Genomic DNA, 20517 nt, shown 5'->3' with positions numbered 1-20517 from the left:
ACTTTGATACATCATATCAAGGTCTGGGGTGTGTATTGATGCAAGAAAAGAGAGTCGTGGCATATGCTTCTCGTCAATTGAAGGTGCATGAGAAGAATTACCCGACTCATGACTTGGAGCTAGCCGCCATTGTGTTTGCTCTAAAGTCTTGGAGGCATTATCTATACGGCTCCCAATTCCGGGTATTCAGCGACCACAAAAGTTTGAAGTACTTGTTTGACCAGAAGGAGCTGAATATGAGGCAGCGTAGATGGATGGAGTATTTGAAAGACTATGACTTTGAATTGCTCTACCATCCGGGCAAGGAAAACGTTGTAGCCGATGCTCTGAGTCGAAAGAAGATGCATGTATCTTGCATGATGATAAAGAAGTTAGAGTTGATTGAGAAACTCTGAGATATGAATCTGGGGATGCAGTTTGGGCAAGACTCGATACAGTGTAGTTTGCTAAGAGTTACTAATGAATTTTTGAGTGAAATTCATGTGGCTCAGGGACACGATTTGGAATTGCAGCAGTTTGTGGGGTGGTTAGGTACTGACAAAGGGAAGGATTATCAGATGGGAGAGGACGGTATTCTACGGTTTAAAGGTAGAGTGTGTGTACCAGGAGGGCCTCATTTCAGGAGACAGATACTGAAGGAGGGTCACCAAAGTCGTCTCAGCATACATCCAGGTATGACCAAGATGTATAAGGATTTGAAGGAGTCCTTTTGGTGGAATGGTATGAATGCAGATGTAGCAAACTTTGTTGCTCAGTGTTTGGTATGTCAAAAGGCCAAAATTGAACACCAAAGGCCGGGAGGTACACTACAACCACTGGATGTACCTCAGTGGAAGTGGGATAGTATCTCTATGGATTTTGTGACACATCTTCCGAGGTCGACGAAGGGCCATGACTCAGTTTGGGTAATAGTAGACAGACTGACAAAATGTGCACATTTCTTGCCTATGAATCAGAAGTGGTCGATGGACAAGTTAGGAGAGTTGTATGTGCGAGAGGTGGTGAGATTGCATGGGGTACCCGAAAGTATAGTGTCAGACCGGGATCCTAGATTCACATCACGGTTTTGGCAATCATTGCAGGCGGCCTTGGGGTACACAGTTGAGGATGAGTTCAGCGTATCATCCTCAGACGGATGAGCAGTCTGAGCGAACTATCCAATCTCTAGAGGACTTATTGAGGTCTTGTGTGCTGGATCACATGGGAAACTGGAATGATGTGCTACCTTTGGTGGAGTTCACCTACAATAATAGCTACCACTCCAGTATTGGTATGGCGCCCTATGAAGCATTGTATGGAAGGAGGTGTAGAACCCCATTGTGCTGGTATCAGGATGGTGAAGCCTTTGTGCTTGGTCCTGAATTTCTGCAACAGACAACTAGTAAGGTCAAGTTAATCCAAGATCGGATGAGAGCAACTCAGAGTAGGCAAAGGTCCTATGCGGATAAGAGGAGACGACCACTTGAGTTTGAGGAAGGAGACCATGTATTTCTCCGGGTTACGCCAACCACGGGTATCAGAAGGGTTCTTAAATCAAGGAAGTTAACTCCGAGATTTATAGGGCCTTATCAGATTACACGGAGAATAGGAACAGCGACATATGAGATCACTCTACCACCTCACCTATCCAACTTGCATAATGTGTTTCACGTCTCACAGTTGAGGAAATACATTGCAAGTCCAGATCATGTTTTGGAGTCAGATGAGGTGCAAGTACGCGAGGATCTAACTATGTTAGTTGGACCGATGCGCATATTGGATACTCAGGTCAAGCAATTGAGAGGTAAGGAGTTGAAGACGGTGAAGGTTCTTTGGGACGAGGCAACCGAAGAGATGACTTGGGAGATGGAGGATCTCATGAGGAAGTCTTATCCTCACCTCTTTGCTGGTAAGTCCTATTTTCGAGGACGAAAACTTTTAAAGGTGGGAGAATTGTAAGACCCGTAAAAATTAATTAATTAAATATTTAATTAATTAATAAATGCGGGTAGAAAGCGCCTTTATGACACTACTTATTGTTTAATGTGATGTGGAAAAGTGTTAGCTCAAATGGTTGAGAGTACTTTAATTGTGTGAAAGGACTTGGGTTTGAGTCTTATGTATGCCAATTATGTGATGTTGTTTTATTATTGATTTTAAGGATATGTATGAGGATATGATTGGTGTTGTAAACTTATGTTGATTTGTGTATATCACTAAATATGAATTGGCATAATGGTTGTGCTTTGACTTGATGAGTGGAAGGTTACAGGTTCAAATCTTGTTGGGCATAAAGAAGGCTTTATTTTTGCTAATTCTAGCTTAGAGTGGAGTTGAAAGGGCAAAGGTAAAAATCAGAGGGAGGAGTAGCCAAAGGGCTGAAAAACCTTAGTGAACAACGAATAAGAAATTAAAAACATAATTAAACCCATTTTTTCGTTTTAACCTTTAAACCCTTAATTAAGACACCTATAAAAGGCCATTTTAAGGGAAAAGAAGGGTTTAAGCAGTGCTGGGAATTGGCTTTTGAGAGAAGCACAGGTTTGAGAGGGTGAATTGAGTTTTGGGTGTGCAAGGGCTGAAGCAAGAAGGGATTTTGAATCAAGGGGGTCCTGTCTTCACAATTTTTGAGCACTCATTCCAGGTTAGGGGTGCTGAAACTATGTGTATTCCACTATTGTCTGTGTTTATGCATTCTGTTCTCAAATTTGAATTTATGTGGTTTGGTTTTGGTGTGGTATGCACTGTAATTTGAGAATTTGTGAATGGAAAGGGGGTACAAAGCCTTTTTGGGTGTTTATAATAATTGGATGAGGGTGTGGGTACCATTCTTGTTATGTTTTGTCAAATTGTGTTATTTGGGAAATCCAATGATGTTTACAGTGTGTTTTATGGTTTAATGGATGAAATGGACTGAATGAAATCGAGTACATTGTAAATTGGTATGATTTTGGTATTGGTTGGTGCACTGTGCGCGTGATTAGACTCGAAACCCTACAATTCTCGCCCAAGCGACTACATCTCGCCTAAGCGAGAGTTGCAGAGTCTCGTCTTTGGTCCTGGTTCGTGTTACTCGCCCAGGCGACCTTGAATGGGGTTAAGCGACTTAGTCTCTCGCTTAGGCGATAGCCACTCGCCTAGGTGAGGTCGCGAGGAAACCTGAACCATTTTGAGCGCGATATCTCGCCCAGGCGAGAGGTTCTGGAGTTTTGAGCGACTGACACTCTCGCCTAGGCGAGAGTGGCTCGCCTAAGCAAGTCTTCGAGGGGTGTTCTTGTGTGTGGTTAGTTACTCGTCTAGGCGAGGTTTGGGTGTGGTTTTGGGCGAATGTGTGGCTCGCCCAAGCGAGGGGATCTCGCCTAAGCGAGATAACGTAATGTTGTGGCTGTGTTAAGCTCGCCCAAGCGAGGTGAACTAGCCTAAGCGAAACAGAGGGCTTAGCTTGGGCGAGAGGCTATGGCTTGAGCGAGTTTATGTGGATTGCTCATGTTTGAATGATCTTGTGTGTGTGGAATGACTACTTTTCTTAAATATGGGAAGTATGTACATGTGTTGTGGTGTGTGGGCTTGAAGGACTAAGTCCAATAGAGGTCTGGGATGTGCTCGGTGGTTGGACACATGATGGGCATGGAACTGGTTGAGTTCCCGTCGGCTATTAATGGGCGAGGAGTCCTTAGTATGGTGATTGCATGTGTCGGGCGCACGATGGGCAAGGGACTGTGATGTTCCCGTCGGCTACTATTGGGCGAGGAGTCCATAGTATGGTGATTGCGTCCGTGTCAGGGTCCAAGTATGAGGCTTGGATGTTTTTACTACAGGCGAGGAGTCTGTAGGGCAGGACTATGAGCAGGATAGGCTCATAGGGTTGGACCACGAATGAGTTAGTTTCGTAGGAGCACAGGGAAGTCCCAAGACCTAGTTCATGCATGTGAGTCATGAAGGATTATGAGGTCATGGTTGGGTGATTTGAAAAGTATGAGAATTTTAATTGTGTTATTTGGGTTGGGGAAACATATTTATATTCTTGTATCAGTTTTATATATTATGCATAGCTCACCCTTTCTGTGTGTGGCGATGATCAGATAACTCTTTATCCGGGAGCAGCTGATTTGACAGGTGAGCCAGGAGACGCATAGACTCGAAGCGGGGCTAGCTTGGGAATTTTTGTATATATATATATATATATATATATATATATATATATATATATATATATATATATATTTAATATTTTAGTTTTGAGATAATTATGTAATCATTTCAGAAGCCATTGAACTTTATTTCAGTTTTAAGAGTATGGATTCCTGGTTTATGATAGTTATATTAAAGTTTTAAATTTCCCGTATTCTTGGAAAATGGTTTTATTAGATGCGTTCATTATTTTATCTTGAATTTTATTTATTAAATTTTCGTAATATTTTTTAGGGATGTTACATGACTTCAGAATTTTTCACTCTCACGAACAAATGGAAAATATACAAAACCACATATTTTCTCCCGCTTGAAGAATGGTATTATAAATTATAATTTTTTATTGTTTGTTAAATATCTGTTACAAACTAGCTGCAATTGAATAGTATTAAGTACCATTTCTTTTCTATATAAACATATCTCTTGTACTAGTATTTTCAATTAGTTTTGCCTTTTAACTTATTATACATAATGAAGCTTGTGATATGTATTCTAGCTCCCTAAATCTGAAATACTTTCATTTCATACTTGGACATGAGTTTATGAAACCGAAAGAAAAGACAGATTAAATGCTAAGAAGAATTTTGCATGAAATGTTGTATGTAAAGAAGAAACAATTCAACATCAATAATAGCAATGACTAATGTAGTTTATATATACATTCGCTTATATAAAATACCGATACCTTAAGATTAGATCAGATAAAAAAAACAAAGGTTCACAAGGAAGACACTATAATAGTGCGAATGAACCTCCGGAGGTTGCTTATGAAATTTTGAATTCACCTAAAGTACCACTAGTCCAAAGAAGCTTTGTTTGCTTTTATTTATCACCAAAAGTTATATTCATTCCTGTGTAAAATCTGATATCAAGAAAATGAAAAGGGTGTGAGGAATCAAGTTTAACAAGTCAACAAATGGAAACAAAATTCAAAAGAAGATGAGAACTAAAATATGGAAGTTTATAAGAGACCACAATCTAACCTATAACAAGCAATAGGTGGAGGAGAACCAAATCCCATGAGGCTGAAAAAATAAAGGACATAAAAAGCTTTGGATCATAGCATGGTATAAACGCCAGCCTTCCATGTCTAAGATTTCGAATGCTGAGATCTATACACGACTAGTTCCTGTAGAGAAAAGTTAAATGTGAGTTTTCATTCTTTTGGTAATTCAACCATTGATTAAGGCCAAAAAAACAAGACTAGAGGGATTAAAGAGTTTACCTTAGAACAGCTTATTTGATCATGATTCACGTTCGAAGATTTCACTATTGTTTCCCACTTAGTATAACTTGATGCTCTACTAAAACCCTGTCTTTTAGACTTGGATTGTGTACCTTGATTTTTATGAGGGAATGAATTCTTAGAAGAAACCAGAGGCAGGGCACGACAAAGCCAGGACTCAGAAGGTGACTTTGGCAATGGTGGAGCAAGAGGATGTAGAACATATTCAGTGCCAACTTTTCGTTGATCATCAATTACTACAATTTGTTGGTTGTTGATCTCTGCATCTTTGTCAAATGAACTTGGCACAAGTTGCAAGGACGTGGATTCTTGATTAATTTCTTGATCAGCTTTATCTTCTTTGGCCATGAGATATACCATGCTTGGTAAAGTTGAAGAATTGACATCCACAGAATTCAAATCTTGAGAACCCAAATTCTCGTCCAAAGCATGTAGGTGTTTGATATCTCGAAAAGAATCTAGTAAGGAATTTCTTTCTTTTCCTGCCACTGTTGCGCTTCCTAATGAACGTGAACTAGAGCATGACGATTTTACAGTACTCGCAGTATCTATGTACAGTGTCTTTTCAATAGTAAAGCTCCCGGAACTTGAGCTTCTTTTGGCTCCATGTGATAGCATCTCTTGAATACTTGCAGATCCTCTGCTAGGAAATTTCAATTTGCCCGAAAGATTATTGTGAGCTTGTTTGGAATCACCAGGAAAGAGAGGTTGAGATTTACTTGGAAAAGGAGACATGCCAGCACCAGCACCAGCAGTTCTTGAACGACGAAAGGGAGAGAGCCTACCCAGCTGCTTCATTTCACCAGAGTAAGTATACCTGCTTGATTCACTAGTCCATTTTTTCCTTAGATCCTGCTTCTCTGGTGATGCAGCTCTTGAGCTTGATTTCCTCATATTAATAGCATCCCAAGCCTGCAGCAAAAAAAGTTCATGATTCAATTGACTACAATGCATGAATAGGGAATAAGTGTTATTTAGTTCATACCTTCTTTATAACTGGAGCTGGTCGGTGAGAGCGAATATGAGAACTTTTATCAGGTTTTCCAACCTCATAGGCAGAATACAATGATAACTGATTCCCCATTTTTGTCCCAGTCACTGGATTTAGCATGCACAATGAATTTCTAACACATAATCTAGGAAGCAATCCGCAACCTTTAGCTGAAATATTTGCATAATCATTAGTTTCATCTCCACTTTCCTCTTCTTCATCTTCTTGACATTGACCATTATATGGTACAATGTCGGTGATATATCTATTAACAAATGACTTCTTTTGCTCAGGAACCAATTTGATAAACTCCCTAGGTTGTTCTTGCAGAACAGATTGTTTTCTAGAAGAAACATATTGAGGAGGCTGGATTGTCATAGCCTTTGCTGCATGTAAAAACCGGCTCATCATGAAATCATGAGCTTGTTTATCAGTAGACGAGGCTCCACACATATTTGAATCCAGGTTATCTAAGCCACTAACACCACTTAAACTACAATTCATGGACAATGGTTCCGTAGGTGAGAGTGTCTCAAGGGCATCAGAAAAAACATCACCATCATCATCATCATAGTCATCGTTCTCTTCCACCTTTTCTGTTTTCACATCTTTGCGTTCTCTGTCACGGTCTATTTTCTCACTAAAAGAATTTGATGTGGTTGGGCATCTAAAGTTATTTGCAACATTAGTGTCCTTTTCCAATGGTTGTTTGGTATGATTTGTGGACTTTCCAGGGGGAAGAGTTGGGGTTGGGGCAATTGAAGCTTGTATAGGAGGTTGAGTTTCAGATCCATCATAATCCTTCGGCCTTCCAGGGATATGCTCCCAATTGAAAGGCACTGCAACAGGGTCTGTTACCTGATCCAAAGTGGTGTCTGATTCACAGTGTGGAAGTGTTTGTGGCTTCTCTAACATCCTTCTATTTGTTTCAGTTAAGGATGGAGGTGTACCAAAAGACCGTCTCACCGACATAAGAGGAGCATCAATGTTCAACTTCCTTTCATCCATCATGTTCCACACCAACATCAACTCAACTCTTTCTTTCTTTCTTTCTTTTATGCAATCACTCTCATTAGTAAGTTCAAGAATCACGGGAATATCACATGCTACTAATTTCAGCGTAAAAAGGATGCGATATCCAAATCCTTCTATTCAATCAAGAAAATCTGGAAAATAGAAGATGAAAGAACCAGATGATTACAATTTAAACAGAAAATTCTCTGCTTCAAATTTGCATCCAACGGGACTCAAATAACTTTCCATCTTCTCAGCCTTTAACCAGAGAAAGAAAAATTCCGTAATGGTCGGTCTATTGAGAAAATGAGACGGGAAAAACAAACATTCCACTGATTCTAGTTATATAAATTTTGATTTTTATTGCTCAAGAAACCAAAGACTAAAGCATAGGACAATAAAACTCCTATAAAAACCCCACTTTCCTCTTCTCAATAAGCCAAAGATACAAATATTTAACAGGCGCAATTCTTTAAAAACAACAGAGGCAACTAAGTATGGTTAATAAACTAAACAGACAAAGCAAGACAATCTTGATGGATCATTATATCATAACAAGCTTACCTTAAGGTCCCACTAGAGTAATAATTGAAGTGCAAGAGAAAAAGCAATGAAGAAAAATGATACCTATTTAATAACAGCATGAAACATGGGACATGGTCATCCCAGGAAATTTCATTGTAAGCCAAATTGAAGAAAGTGTGTGTGGTGTGATTTTTGTCTTGGTCATGTGGCATTATGCATCTGAATTGGCCATATAAAACTGAAGAAATGGATAGCAGGGAATGATCAAATAAGTAGAGAGTGAACATCACTTGGTGAGAGAGTTCAGTCCCACGAAAGATGAAATGAGTGAGTGAGTGGGGGGAATGAGTAAGCACAAAGGAAAGCAGAGATAAAGACAGAAAGATTGGGTATTTGCTCTTCTTTTGCTTTCTGCGTAATTTCGGATTTTACAATGTGTCTGTAAGATACTGACCAAGATAACGTTCAAGAATGGACTAAATATTCCACTCCAATGCTGTTACACTTTTTTTCACTGTTCAAACCACGCGCTTCCTTTTTCAACTACTTTCTTTCTGGTTCGTCATTTGCAATTTAATTTTTATTTTGTTTAAGTAAGTTTTTCCATGTCGCTTTCATGCAACACACTACACGTGGCTTCAACGTTAAGCTGAAGAATCCCCTAAAGTAAGTTTATTTTAAAAATCAATGATTAGGCATGTCTATAATTTTAAATATATCATAATTTTATTACAGAAAAAAAATATTTTTCATTTTTATCCACCAGCACTTTATATATGCCATTGTACCTGCTATCTATATTTAGCAATTTGAATCATAAAATTTTGTTAGTTTTTTAACGTTTCTTACATCAAGCTATTTCTTTTTGTCCTCTAACCAAAATATCCTTGGATTAAGGATTTACAAATTGAAGTTTAAAATAAAAATAATAAAAATGACTAATATAAATAAGCTAAGGTTACTAATTAATGAATAATTTTATGATAATATTTTAGAATTTTTGTAATTGTCATTGATAGAGTGATGGAGACTAAATTATGATAAATGAGATGACTTTAGATTGATCACGTGTGACTACTTCTGTAGGCATCTTCGTTATTAAATCTAATGGTCACTACACTTTTAAAGTTAGTAACACTATACTTTTTAAACACTTTCGTATTGTTTTAATATTATTTTCTCACGTTTTACATATTTATAAATTTTATTAGTTTTTAGTTTCGTGCGTTTTAACTTTAAAGGGTATTATATTTTTCAAAAGGCTCTCTCACTATATTACAGACAAAGTTTTTGATGACGCTTAAAAGAAATGTGTAAACACGATTTCAAACTCATCGTTTGTTTATAACTAGGGATCGTAAAAATATTTGTGCCCACAAATATCCGCGAATAAAATTCGCGACGGATAGTTACTATCCGCGAGTATTATTATCCGCGGATAGCGGGTAGTGGGTATTTTAATACCCGGTTATAAACGGGTCGGGTACGGGTATCATATTATCCGTACCCGCGGATACCTGTTACCCGCAAAAAATTAAAATTAAAATTTAATTTATATTTTATTAAGTTAAATTTAATTAAAATTAGAAGTAACAGTATATTTTATTATGTCAAATTTAATTATAATTATAATTTAATTTAATTTATATTTTATTTTTATAATTTTATATTAAAAAATTTATAAAATACATATTTTTTTAAATATTTGCGGGTATTGGGTATCCACGGGTACCCGCGGGTTTTAAAAATATCCGCGGGTATTTTTTAAGCGGATACCCAGCGGGTAAACGGGCGGGTAACAAGCGGATTTTTTTTTAGTGGGTCGGGTACGAGTATCATACTATTCGTGCCCGACCCGACCCGTTGTCATCCCTATTTATAACGTTGTTTAAGGTAAGAAGCAATAATGACGTTCAACAAATCATTTGTTTGTATATATAATTACGACAGTTTGGAAAACTGTCATTTAAATTTGTCTGAAACTATAAAGAAAACACAATATAATGATGGCTAGTGTTAATAACACCATTATAACTTATCTTTATAAAAAAATTGAAATTAATATACCATGACGATATTGTCATAATCGTCGTTGAATATTGTGATATAACAACGCTTATGGTTAAAATTGTCATTATATGTTATTTTTTTTTAAATGTGTTTGAAATTATGAATTAACTCAAAACTTTTCATATTTTCATTCACAACTTTAGCTAAGGTCTCTGCTTCAACATCACTGATAATGTTCTTTAATCCACCTTTCATTGTCGAGTACACAAATTCAAATGTTTCAACCACACCTAGAGTGTCTACCAATTCACCATGCCACATTCATATTGTATAATTCTTGTTGGCCACCCGTGTCGGACTTCCATGACAGACAAAACATGTGACCGACGCACATACGATACTATGTCAAATATGTTCTATTGGGCCAAAAACGACCTTTTTTAGGGACCCACTGGAGAAATATGGCATAGCCCGTGAAGGCGTCAAAGTTGAAACCATGGATGGAGTCGCGGTGGTTTCCAATTGGGTATTAGAAGTAAAAGAAACTCGTGAAGACGCCAGCAAAGCCTATGGTAACGAAAATCCCAAACTTTTCGAATAGGGTAGCGAGAATTGCCTAGAGTGTGCAACATTTATAATTGTAATATTGTTTTAAACTTTGTTCTTTTATAACAATAACGACCATTGTTGCTAGCGACGACTTTGCCTAGAAGACATGGTGTAAAGGCAGCACATACTATTGTTTCTTTTTTGTCACGAAGAAGATAAAGAAGAAGAAAAAGTGATATGATCCTATTCAGGAAAGAGTACTATCGTTTCTGAATTTGAATCTTCTAAAAACACAATGAGAATAAATCAGAAAAGAACACAAAATAAGACAGAGATGGAAGACGCCACAATCTAGCAGATGATAAGTCAAGTGAAGATTCGTCACAAAGATGTAATCTTTGATAAGAACCAGAGGCTTAAGCCAAGAACAAAGAGAGAACAAAGAGAATCCTCACTTTAATGAAATCAAATTCAATATATCACTAAAAAGTGTCTACATTAATTTTTGGTACCTCTATATATAGGCACATAAGTTTAAGAAAATTTGGGAACCCTACAAGAAGGCCTAACCCAAAGAACATAAATACATAAACTAATTTATAAAAGAAAGTCCAAAGTCTAAAAACATAAATTAATCTTCCTACAAACTATTATTCAAATGTGCTCCAAGTCATGATCTTCATATCTTTAAATTTTTTATTGCTTGTAGAATCAGAAGCATTGAATAGATTTGATCTTCCAATCTTTTGCTCCTTGCCCTTCTCATAGGTCCTTTAAATTGTAAAGGTTCATTTTCAAGTTCTTTTTGTATGAAATCTTAGGATAGTCATCTATCATTCCCTCCTTTTTAAAGAGAATTTGTTCTCAAATTTGTACCACTTGAAATTTAGGAGATAGTCCTCTATTATACCCTCCTTCTTAAAGAAAAGTTGTCCTTAAATTCATTTCACTTGAAGATTCCTTATCAAAAAGAGTTGAAAGCTTGTAGTTTTTTTTAATAAATTAATAATTTATTATATTATTTAATATTCTGAATTTTTATCCCATAGAAATACTATTCATCAATCAGAAATCTATGCTTTATTTAAATTTTTTGTTCATTTATTATAATTGTTCATCTAATAAAGTATCAATTATTTTCAATAAAATTATTTAAATATCAATTTATTTATTTTTCATATTTTTATATTATTTAAATATATTTATTTAAAATTTATAATTAATATAGTTTTTCTAAATATTAATTAATATATTTTTTATATATTTTTTAAATATATTTGTTTAGTTTTTTTTATTTATGTAGTTATTTAAATATTAATCAATATATTATTTAGATTTATATACTATTTAAATATTGGTATTTAAATTTTTTTATTAATATAGTTAGTTAAAAAAAATTATACATATTGACGTATTCGTATCCTTATTTGTACAGTTTAACCGTATTCTCATATCAGTGTTTCCGTTCGTACCCATATCCGTAATTGGGCTTCAAAACTCACAACACATATCTACTTAATTCTCTATCACATTCTTGTGACAATAACTTGATTGTTGCCACTTGAAATACCTTTCATTGCTATTTATTTGATGCTCAGAATATCTGACTTCTCATTCACGGGTTTGGCCGTATAGTAATGTACTCGGAGAAACGCCACCCACTCTATACCTTTTCTCTTCTTTATCTGCAGGAAAATATCACTTAAAAACTAAGTTTTCATATATCATGAAAATTTTACTTTAATAATGAAATATTATATCTAAACCAGTCATCAAAGACACCAAGAAATATGTTATTTAAGATTTTGAATAAATTATATAATGATTATATAAGATAGGTTGATTGTGAAAATATCATAACTCTTTTCTCTGCAATTATTTGCAAAAGAACGCACATGATCAAGGAAGTGATCGAGCGATGACAACCAGGAGGTGGGCTTGGAAGCAGCCATCCTTTGAAGAAAGCGTAATAGCTCACTGGTCTAGCTCCATGGCACCGAAAATTTTGTGCACTGTGTTCAACGTTTTTTTTATCACCACTATATAATATCATTTGGAGCCTCGCTAGAACGAAAAGATAAGATGACATGAGATTTGTGGGAATAAAACTACATATATGACAATTTTGGTGGTATATGAGAAGAATGATAAAAAATGCGTACGTCTTCATTCACACAATTGGATTGGACCACCTAAAAATCCATAAAAAAAAACAAACGAATTAAACGTGGGGATCAATAATTCACCAAGATGTCACATGAAGCAATCTCATCACGACTCAATACATATGTTACTGAAGAAGTGCATAATTCAACACAGTTGGTTACTGGTTTGTGCAAGTGATGAGTTCGAAGATGACCAAGTTGTTTCTTCTTTTCCTCGTCCTGGTTTCCTTCACATGTCTCTCCTTTGCTTTGCCGAGTGCGTACTCCATTCATGGGCGTGACAAGTTGGACAAGTTTTCTTCGGAGGAAGAAGTGTTGCAACTGTTCCAAGTGTGGCAGAAGGAGCACGGTCGTGAATACAGCAACCCAGAGGAGAAGGCAAAAAGGTTCCGCATTTTCCAGAGGAATCTGAGGTATATCAATGAGATGAATGTAAAGAAAAAGTCATTGACGCAGCACCGTTTGGGTCTGAACAAGTTTGCTGATATGAGTCCTGAGGAGTTCGCGGAAACCTACTTGAAACAAATAGAGATGCCCTCCAACATGGAGAGTAGGAAGGTTCAGGATGATGACGACTGTCAAAACCTTCCTGAGTCTGTAGATTGGAGGGAGAAGGGTGCTGTGACCGAAGTTAGAGATCAAGGGGAATGCCGTAAGACTCATTTTGAGAAAAAGCATATAGTTATTGTATTTCCATAGACTTTTATCTCTTCTTCAATATTTTCATTATGCAGCATAAACAACATACATAATTTTGTACTGATTTATCATGTTACACTCTGTTATCAGAGAGCCACTGGGCTTTCAGCGTGACCGGGGCCATTGAAGGAATAAACAAAATAGTTACCGGGGATCTTGTCACCCTCTCTGCACAAGAACTCGTGGACTGTGACCCTGCCAGCCATGGCTGTGCTGGAGGCTTTTACTTCAATGCATTTGGGTACGTTATCGACAATGGTGGCATTGACACAGAAGAAAATTACCCTTACACGGCCAAAAACGGTTCTTGCAGGGTCTGCTTTACACTTTATTTCTCCTGGCAACTCTAAATTTATATGGAGACATTATCTTTGTCGTTAATTTAAGGTTTTGGTTTTTTCTTACAGGTAAATGCAAACAAGGTTGTTAGCATTGATAACCTTCTGGTTGTGGATGGGACAGAAGAAGGTCTCTTGTGCCGTGTTAGTAAGCAGCCTGTTAGTGTGAGCATAGATGCAACCGGGCTTCAATTTTACAGTGGTGTAAGAATATTTCTTTCTCGTAATGGTTGAATATATATATATATATATATATATATATATATATATATATATATATATATATATATATATATATATATATATGTTGTATAAGTTGTCCAGAAAGATTATGCGAATTTAAAAATTTTGTTGTGGTAGGTATAACTTGTGAATGATTGTGACAGGGAGTGTATGGTGGTGATAACTGCTCGAAGAATTCAAGGTCTGCAACTCTTGTGTGTTTAATAGTGGGTTATGGTTCAGTGGGTGGAGAAGAGTATTGGATTGTGAAGAACTCGTGGGGTAAAGAATGGGGAGAAAATGGTTACCTCTTGATCAAGAGAAATGTTAGTGACGAGTGGCCTTATGGTGTATGTGCCATCAATGCTGCGGCTGGTTATCCAATCAAAGAGGTTTCATCATCTTCACCTCTCTTATCTGCAGACATATAGTACTATCCATCCTTTTCAAACCAATAGGTTTTCTCTAAAGCACAAAACCTTTGTGTATGGGCATATTACTACTTAAGTATTTGCCTTCAAAATAATAAGCTTTGTGTGCTAATTTGGGTTAAGGTGCTTTAATAAAACAATGGATGGTAGTTCAACTATAGTTGCCTTTGGTTTTTATTTTTTTGCTCTTTTATTTATTTTCTTTTCGATAAGCAAAGATTTGGTAATAAAAATTTTAAGCTATGTTCGACTAGCAACGTCAATATATTTTGTAACACGTCAATAAAATAAGAAGGAATCCTATCCTCTATCATTTAGAACGTTGATGACCTTTTAAATAGTAAAATTTGTTAATATTAGCATTTCTTGTAACTTTCTTTTTCATAAATAATTTCATAGTAATTAGTGTTTGGTAGCGTTGTGAAAATGGATTGTTGTATACACCCAACCTAGCACATATCACATTCAAGTTAAGCTCCATAAAAAGTTTCAAATTCTATTGAACCCATTGAAGACCGGATTGGGCCTGGTGCATCTCACAGGTAGTGATGTTAAAAGAATTGATACTCCCAAGCATATGCAGGTAAAATCTACAATATATGCTAAATATATATATATATATATATATATATATATATATATATATATATATATATATATATATATATATATTCCTAATAGAATAGATATTTGCGAGCAATGAGTATATATATTTAAATTATCTGTTTAGTAATGAAGTGATCCATGAATGCTTCATAACTGATAAATGGACTAGAAGGCTATGTATTGGTAGGCCCAATGCACAGGTTTTACAATTAGACTTAAAGATTTTAGAATTTGGTAAAATCTGGATAATTTAAATATCAAAAGAGTTTTCAATAACTTATACAGAAGAAATGAAATTCATCACCAAACAAGAATTATTCTCTTCACATAAAAAATTTATGTAAATTAGGAACAATCGCCCCCCTCGAAACACCCTCCCGAACCAGTCCTGCATATTGTGAAACTTCCAAATATCGTATCAATCAAGCACTGTTTTTGCAGACTAGAATAAAAAACAAATGAAAAAGAAAACGCAACTCACATCAACAAATTCCAAAACTTCATGTCACACTCACAATTACTCAATTTTAAGATATTTTTGTTGATTTGACCGGTAATTTTTATCTCAAGGTTCTTAATGGAAATAAAAACGTGAATACATTTTATATTGTTGAAAATTTTGGTTGAACTAATCTTGCAAACATTTAATAAAACCTTAAGCTTCAAAGATAGTCCCCTCTTCAGAAAAAAAAAAAAAGTAAGTAAAAAAACGGGGTGTTAATAGCAATTCCTTTTTGTCATATATCCTTGCCCTGCTAGGCCCACTTTCCCTTGAGGAGCACAGCCCAGAAGCAAGAGCCACCGTGATTAATCATGAATCGCAGCACGGGGTTATGTAGGTATTAGGTAGATTTATTAATTACAATAACAGTGATATTTTATAATTAAACGAGCATAGAAGTGTATAATCATTACATTTATTATATTAATTATATGAGGATGAAGTATAAGTGTGAAACTTGTAGGGTGATAGCTTCATCTACTTAACTTACCATCCAAAACGATTCCAAGTTCATTAAGAATCACTACATACAGAGGCAAAAGGAAGAAGCCAAGATCACGTGCCAGAGATGACATTTAGCACCTGGAATTTTTGAACCGAACTACTCGTCAACTCACGGATCAATGGATACTTTTAAACCACTCTCTATGCCTCTTTCTTTTGGCCTTAATTTCATTACAATACCATCGCTTTGCAATTTGTCATTTTCTGAAAGAGGAATTTCTTTCAATCTCCTAATATCAATTTTCTTTTTATCTCATGTAAATTATTTCACATGTATTTAGATATTTAATAATTGATTTGGATTGGTTACTTAGAGCTATCTTTCTTACTACATATTCTTGTTAACGTGTTGGAATAAATTACGTCGGGAACCTTGCCAATTAAAATCACTAAGGAGGGACCAAAAAGCTTTCGTAACTGAGGTGAGGACTAATTTAGTGGAAGACCCAGAATTATTGAGTCAAGTCTTTTGTAATTTAGTATTTGCATCTGACTAGTTTTAGAGAATAGTTGCAATTGCTGTTTGACCCTTCTCCATAGTACCCATAGTACCCAATGGAGTTTTATTTATTTTTCTTATGTGTCCAAATAATCAACCCTTGCTCATAGTCCAAACAGACACGTCACTCTTGGTTTTTCAAAAACATGAATCATTGTATCAAACTATAATTATTCTGCGGTGATTACTCTGATTAATGGAGCCATTATTAAACTACAGGAACACGTTAATACATCAAATAATTTGATTTTACGTTACATGAGGTTGGCTAACATGGATATGTGTTCCTCCTTATATTCATGGTACGAAGTATTGTCAACTCTTTCAGATTGAAGATCATAATTTCAATTTTACATTCTAAATCAATTCTCACACTTCCCCTTCAATCAAACCATATCCAACAACAAAACATCCCATATTCCATACCAGCTTTGTCCCCGTAAATCTCAGAACTTCACGCTCGCCAATTACGTCATGGCCCCAAACACTTTAAAAAAAATCGACAAGTCAAAAATAAAATAAAATAAAATAATTCGCAATCACCCACTGAAACTTATTTTTAGTTTTTTAAAAGACTATCCATCCCTCTCTCTTTTCAATTTCCGTTAAATTAAATTATCTGTCAAGTTTCACCTTCCGAGTCATGTTCAATCGCCGTTAACTCTCTTTAAAACATGACGCCGTTGCTTCCTTCCCACTTCCTCTATATTTACTAGCCGCGAACCTTAACAACATTAGAGCAAACAAACCAAGCTCTGTTTTTTTTTTTTTTTTCCTTTCTTTCATGCTAGAACAGGAAAACCAAAGCAGTGACGCAAAATGAAGCCCCTTTGCAGATTCTTGATTCTCTTATCGCTATTTGCTCTGGTGGAATCGTCATGCAGCAGTGAAGAAGAGCACGTTTTGGTGTCAAAGGCTTTCAAATCAGTCTCTGGCTTCGACGCTCACTCCTGGTTTCGAACCAACTGTTCACAAGCTCACATCACCAGAATAGTACTTCCATCCCAAAACCTCACCGGCACAATCTCCTGGGGCTACCTCAGGAACATGTCCAACCTTAAGGTTTTCGATCTCTCAGGAAATTCCTTACAGGGCCACGTGCCAAGCTGGTTTTGGTCAACTTCATCCTTGTTGGAAATAAACCTCTCCGGTAACAGGTTCGGAGGGAGCATCATTATCCACTCCTCCAAACCCACAACACAAAACACCTCGTTTTCAATTTCATCCGTTCAAACGCTGAATCTCTCCCACAACAGGTTCACCAATTCAATCCAACTTTCTTCCTTCCACAACCTTAAAATCCTCGACCTTTCCAACAACAACCTGCGAACACTCCCCACCGGACTCCAAAACCTCTCCAGGCTTCATCACCTCGATCTCTCAAGCTGTAATCTCCATAGCGACGTAAAGCCAGTTTCCTCTCTTCACTCACTTCGCTACTTGGACTTATCGAACAACACCTTCACGGGAAATTTCCCTTTTGATTTCCCTCCACTCGCCACCCTCGAATTCCTCAACATCTCCTATAACAACTTCACCTCATCAACTAGCCTAACCAAGTTCAACAGTTTCGGTAAATCAGCTTTTATCCACGCTGGCAACAACTTCACCTACGACAGCACCGCGTCCAAAACGACCAACAACAGTAAAAACTCAGCGCAATCCACCCACAAGAAACAACGGAAGCGAAAATCCAAAACGCTGATTGCTGCAGCGTCGTCTGCGGGATTAGCAGTTCTCCTAATTCTGTTGTCCATTTGGGTACTCCGCATTGTTATTCGGAAGAGGAAGCAACGTGCCAAGAGGAGCAAGTGGGCGATTTCGATGCCGGTTCCACTTGGGATGAACGTGGTGACTAGCAGAGTGGAGAAATCAGGGCCGTTCGCTTTCGAGACTGAATCGGGGTCAACGTGGGTGGCTGACCTGAAGGAACCGTCTTCTGCGGCGGTGGTGATGTTTGAGAAGCCGTTGATGAACCTTACTTTCAAGGACCTCATTGTCGCCACGTCACACTTCGGGAAAGACTCGCTGCTGGCGGAGGGAAGGTGTGGACCCGTTTACAGAGCCGTGCTGCCGGGGGACCTCCACGTGGCGATCAAGGTCCTGGAACACGCTAGAGACGTTGATCCTGATGATTCGGTCGCCACGTTCGTTGACCTCTCAAGACTCAAGCACCCCAACTTGTTGCCCCTCTCCGGCTACTGCATTGCTGGTAAGCGTGCCGTACTGCACACTCTGTTTCAAAATGTTTTCTTTTTTCAATTTTCTTGGCTCTGCGCTCATTAATGGCTTTCACGGGTTTTAATTTTCTAATGTCCTTGTCTGTTCTGTTCCATAACATGTTGCCTTCTGTTGTGTCATTCTTTCCTTTCTTTCTTCTCCAAATATAAAATCTATCGTCTCTGGTTATGATTGCGCGTGGTAATTCGTGCGCACTGTACTTTCCGCAGGTTTAAATTTTGAGTTCCCACAATTGCCACATTCGTAATGTATTTACCATAAACTTTCTTCTTGTCATCCAAAAATATATTGTCTAATTAGGTTGTGTTGTCTCAATGGACCCATTAAGTTTGAGCTGAATTTTTAGTTTGAATCCACGTATGAACAGCTCGCCAAATTTTAGTTTGTTTCTTATCTAGCTGAAGGAACATGACCTAATTTATAAGGGAAAGGGAGATGTCAAGCTACCAGTTATAGTACTGGCACACATTAGTACGCATTCCTTTTCAATTGAGAAAATTAGTTATTATTATCATTTTTGCATACTCATAGAAGAAATTTAAGTATTCTATATATAAAAACACAAACACGACAAAAAAAGAAGTTACCTTTTCTAATCAGAAAATATAAGCATATTTATGTATTTAATTGAATAGTTATATTTATTATTATTTTGGTGAAATTTTCAGGTAAGGAGAAACTGGTACTGTACGAGTACATGGCGAACGGCGACCTTGGAAGGTGGCTACACGAGCTTCCAACTGGGGACACCAATGTAGAGGATTGGACAAGCGACACGTGGGAGATACAAAACGGCGCCGTCGACGACGGATCCCCCGAAAAGATGGGGTGGCTGACACGACATCGTATCGCGGTTGGGATAGCGCGTGGTCTCGCGTACCTTCACCACGCGCGTTCGAAGCCCGTGGTGCACGGCCACTTCGTCACCTCCAACATTTTACTCGCAGACGATTTCGAGCCCCGGATCTCCGATTTCGGGTTGCGACATGACCGGAACCCGAACGGAGGCACAGAGGCCGACGTGTACTGCTTCGGGGCAGCGCTGATGGAGCTCCTAACGGGGAGGGAGAGCACGGCGGAGACGGTGGCCGCGGCGAGGAAGGCAGTGAGGGAGGGGCAGGGCGTTAGGGTTCTGGACGAGAGGCTCCTGGTGGGTGGTGACTCGGTGGTGAGTGAGATGGTGGAGACTCTCCGAGTGGCGTTTTTGTGTACGGCGGAACACCCTTGGAAGAGGCCCACAATGCAGCAGGTTTTGGGTTTGGTGAAAGACATTCGTCCTCATGAACAGCAACTCGTGACGAGTTGACTCGTCAACCCTAAATTTATTTTATTTAATTTTTGGGCGAAAAGAAAAAGTTGAAAAGGACAAAAAGATGGGCATGAAGAAGGGGAAGCGGAGAGAGTAGTTTACTCTTTTTTCTGGGGAGGGGGCAAAGGAGCAGGGAATCCCACTCAGGAGTTTCCATAATTTATTCGTTTTCTTCTTTTCTTTATGTGCTCTCTTCACTTTTAAAATATACATATTTTTTACTTTTTGGATTTTATTTTGTCTTACCCCCTCTTTTGTTTTTGCTTTATTCTGTTGTTGTTGATTTATTTATCTTTAGCTAAGATTAGGAATGTCCCTCGGGTAGTTACGTGTTTTGGTCGTTGAATGAAGGGGACCATGGACGAAAACATACGTAGAAACTTCATGAGGTGCTTTCATTCTTGATTTGTCAATACGAGGGGCTGATTTATGGTGGTGCTGGTCATTGTCCAAGGAATTACGTAGGGGCCTGAGTTTTCGTTTTTCAATGATTTTT

The 20517-nt window shown here is 37.5% G+C and overlaps 3 protein-coding genes across 5 annotated transcripts; 2 read left to right on the top strand and 1 right to left on the bottom strand.

Moving 5' to 3' along the window:
• Positions 1–4752: 4752 nt before the first annotated feature.
• On the bottom strand, positions 4753–8385 carry LOC114179764 (uncharacterized). Of its 3 annotated transcripts, XR_014993323.1 has the most exons (5): positions 8049–8385; positions 6402–7573; positions 5396–6328; positions 5154–5299; positions 4753–5032 (listed from the first exon to the last, which is right to left on the bottom strand). XR_014993323.1 is itself a non-coding variant. In XM_085670508.1 (4 exons), exons 2-4 carry the CDS (start codon positions 7431–7433, stop codon positions 5261–5263), a joined length of 2004 nt encoding a protein of 667 aa, XP_085526634.1. In that variant the 5' UTR covers positions 7434–7573; positions 8049–8385; the 3' UTR covers positions 5045–5260. The 3 variants fall into 3 exon arrangements, 1 of the variants encoding a protein (XP_085526634.1); XR_014993324.1 differs by lacking the exon at positions 8049–8385 and having other exon boundaries at positions 6402–8018; XM_085670508.1 differs by lacking the exon at positions 4753–5032 and having other exon boundaries at positions 5045–5299.
• A 4407-nt stretch (positions 8386–12792) lies between these two features.
• LOC114177061 (P34 probable thiol protease-like) lies at positions 12793–14520 on the top strand. The gene is made up of 4 exons (XM_028062292.2): positions 12793–13322; positions 13460–13683; positions 13777–13911; positions 14094–14520. Exons 1-4 carry the CDS (start codon positions 12848–12850, stop codon positions 14358–14360), a joined length of 1101 nt encoding a protein of 366 aa, XP_027918093.2. The 5' UTR covers positions 12793–12847; the 3' UTR covers positions 14361–14520.
• Positions 14521–16885: 2365 nt separating this feature from the next.
• Positions 16886–20256, top strand: LOC114179392 (calmodulin-binding receptor kinase CaMRLK-like). Its single transcript, XM_028065718.2, has 2 exons — positions 16886–18683; positions 19381–20256. The coding sequence occupies exons 1-2, from the start codon at positions 17291–17293 to the stop codon at positions 20016–20018; spliced, it is 2031 nt and encodes a 676-aa protein (XP_027921519.2). The 5' UTR covers positions 16886–17290; the 3' UTR covers positions 20019–20256.
• Positions 20257–20517: the final 261 nt, after the last annotated feature.

This window comes from Vigna unguiculata, chromosome 3 (assembly GCF_037176805.1).
Source record: "Vigna unguiculata cultivar grain cowpea cultivar isolate G323 ecotype 2 chromosome 3, ASM3717680v1, whole genome shotgun sequence".
NCBI classification, from domain to species: domain Eukaryota; kingdom Viridiplantae; phylum Streptophyta; class Magnoliopsida; order Fabales; family Fabaceae; genus Vigna; species Vigna unguiculata.
The sequence above is the reverse complement of the archived record's forward strand: the minus strand, read 5'-3'. Positions and strand labels throughout refer to the sequence as shown.

What these genes read in the sequence shown, in the direction of transcription:
- LOC114179764 (XM_085670508.1), bottom strand. Translation starts at nt 7,433, where the DNA reads ATGTTGGTGTGGAACATGATGGATGAAAGGAAGTTGAACATTGATGCT. An exon ending in CAGCTCCAGTTATAAAGAAG is followed by an intron (nt 6,329 to 6,401) that starts GTATGAACTAAA and finishes TTTTTGCTGCAG; the next exon opens with GCTTGGGATGCTATTAATAT. An exon ending in ATCAAATAAGCTGTTCTAAG is followed by an intron (nt 5,300 to 5,395) that starts GTAAACTCTTTA and finishes TTTTCTCTACAG; the next exon opens with GAACTAGTCGTGTATAGATC.
- LOC114177061 (XM_028062292.2), top strand. Translation starts at nt 12,848, where the DNA reads ATGAGTTCGAAGATGACCAAGTTGTTTCTTCTTTTCCTCGTCCTGGTT. An exon ending in CCAAAAACGGTTCTTGCAGG is followed by an intron (nt 13,684 to 13,776) that starts GTCTGCTTTACA and finishes TTTTTCTTACAG; the next exon opens with GTAAATGCAAACAAGGTTGT. An exon ending in GGCTTCAATTTTACAGTGGT is followed by an intron (nt 13,912 to 14,093) that starts GTAAGAATATTT and finishes TGATTGTGACAG; the next exon opens with GGAGTGTATGGTGGTGATAA.
- LOC114179392 (XM_028065718.2), top strand. Translation starts at nt 17,291, where the DNA reads ATGAAGCCCCTTTGCAGATTCTTGATTCTCTTATCGCTATTTGCTCTG. An exon ending in CTCCGGCTACTGCATTGCTG is followed by an intron (nt 18,684 to 19,380) that starts GTAAGCGTGCCG and finishes TGAAATTTTCAG; the next exon opens with GTAAGGAGAAACTGGTACTG.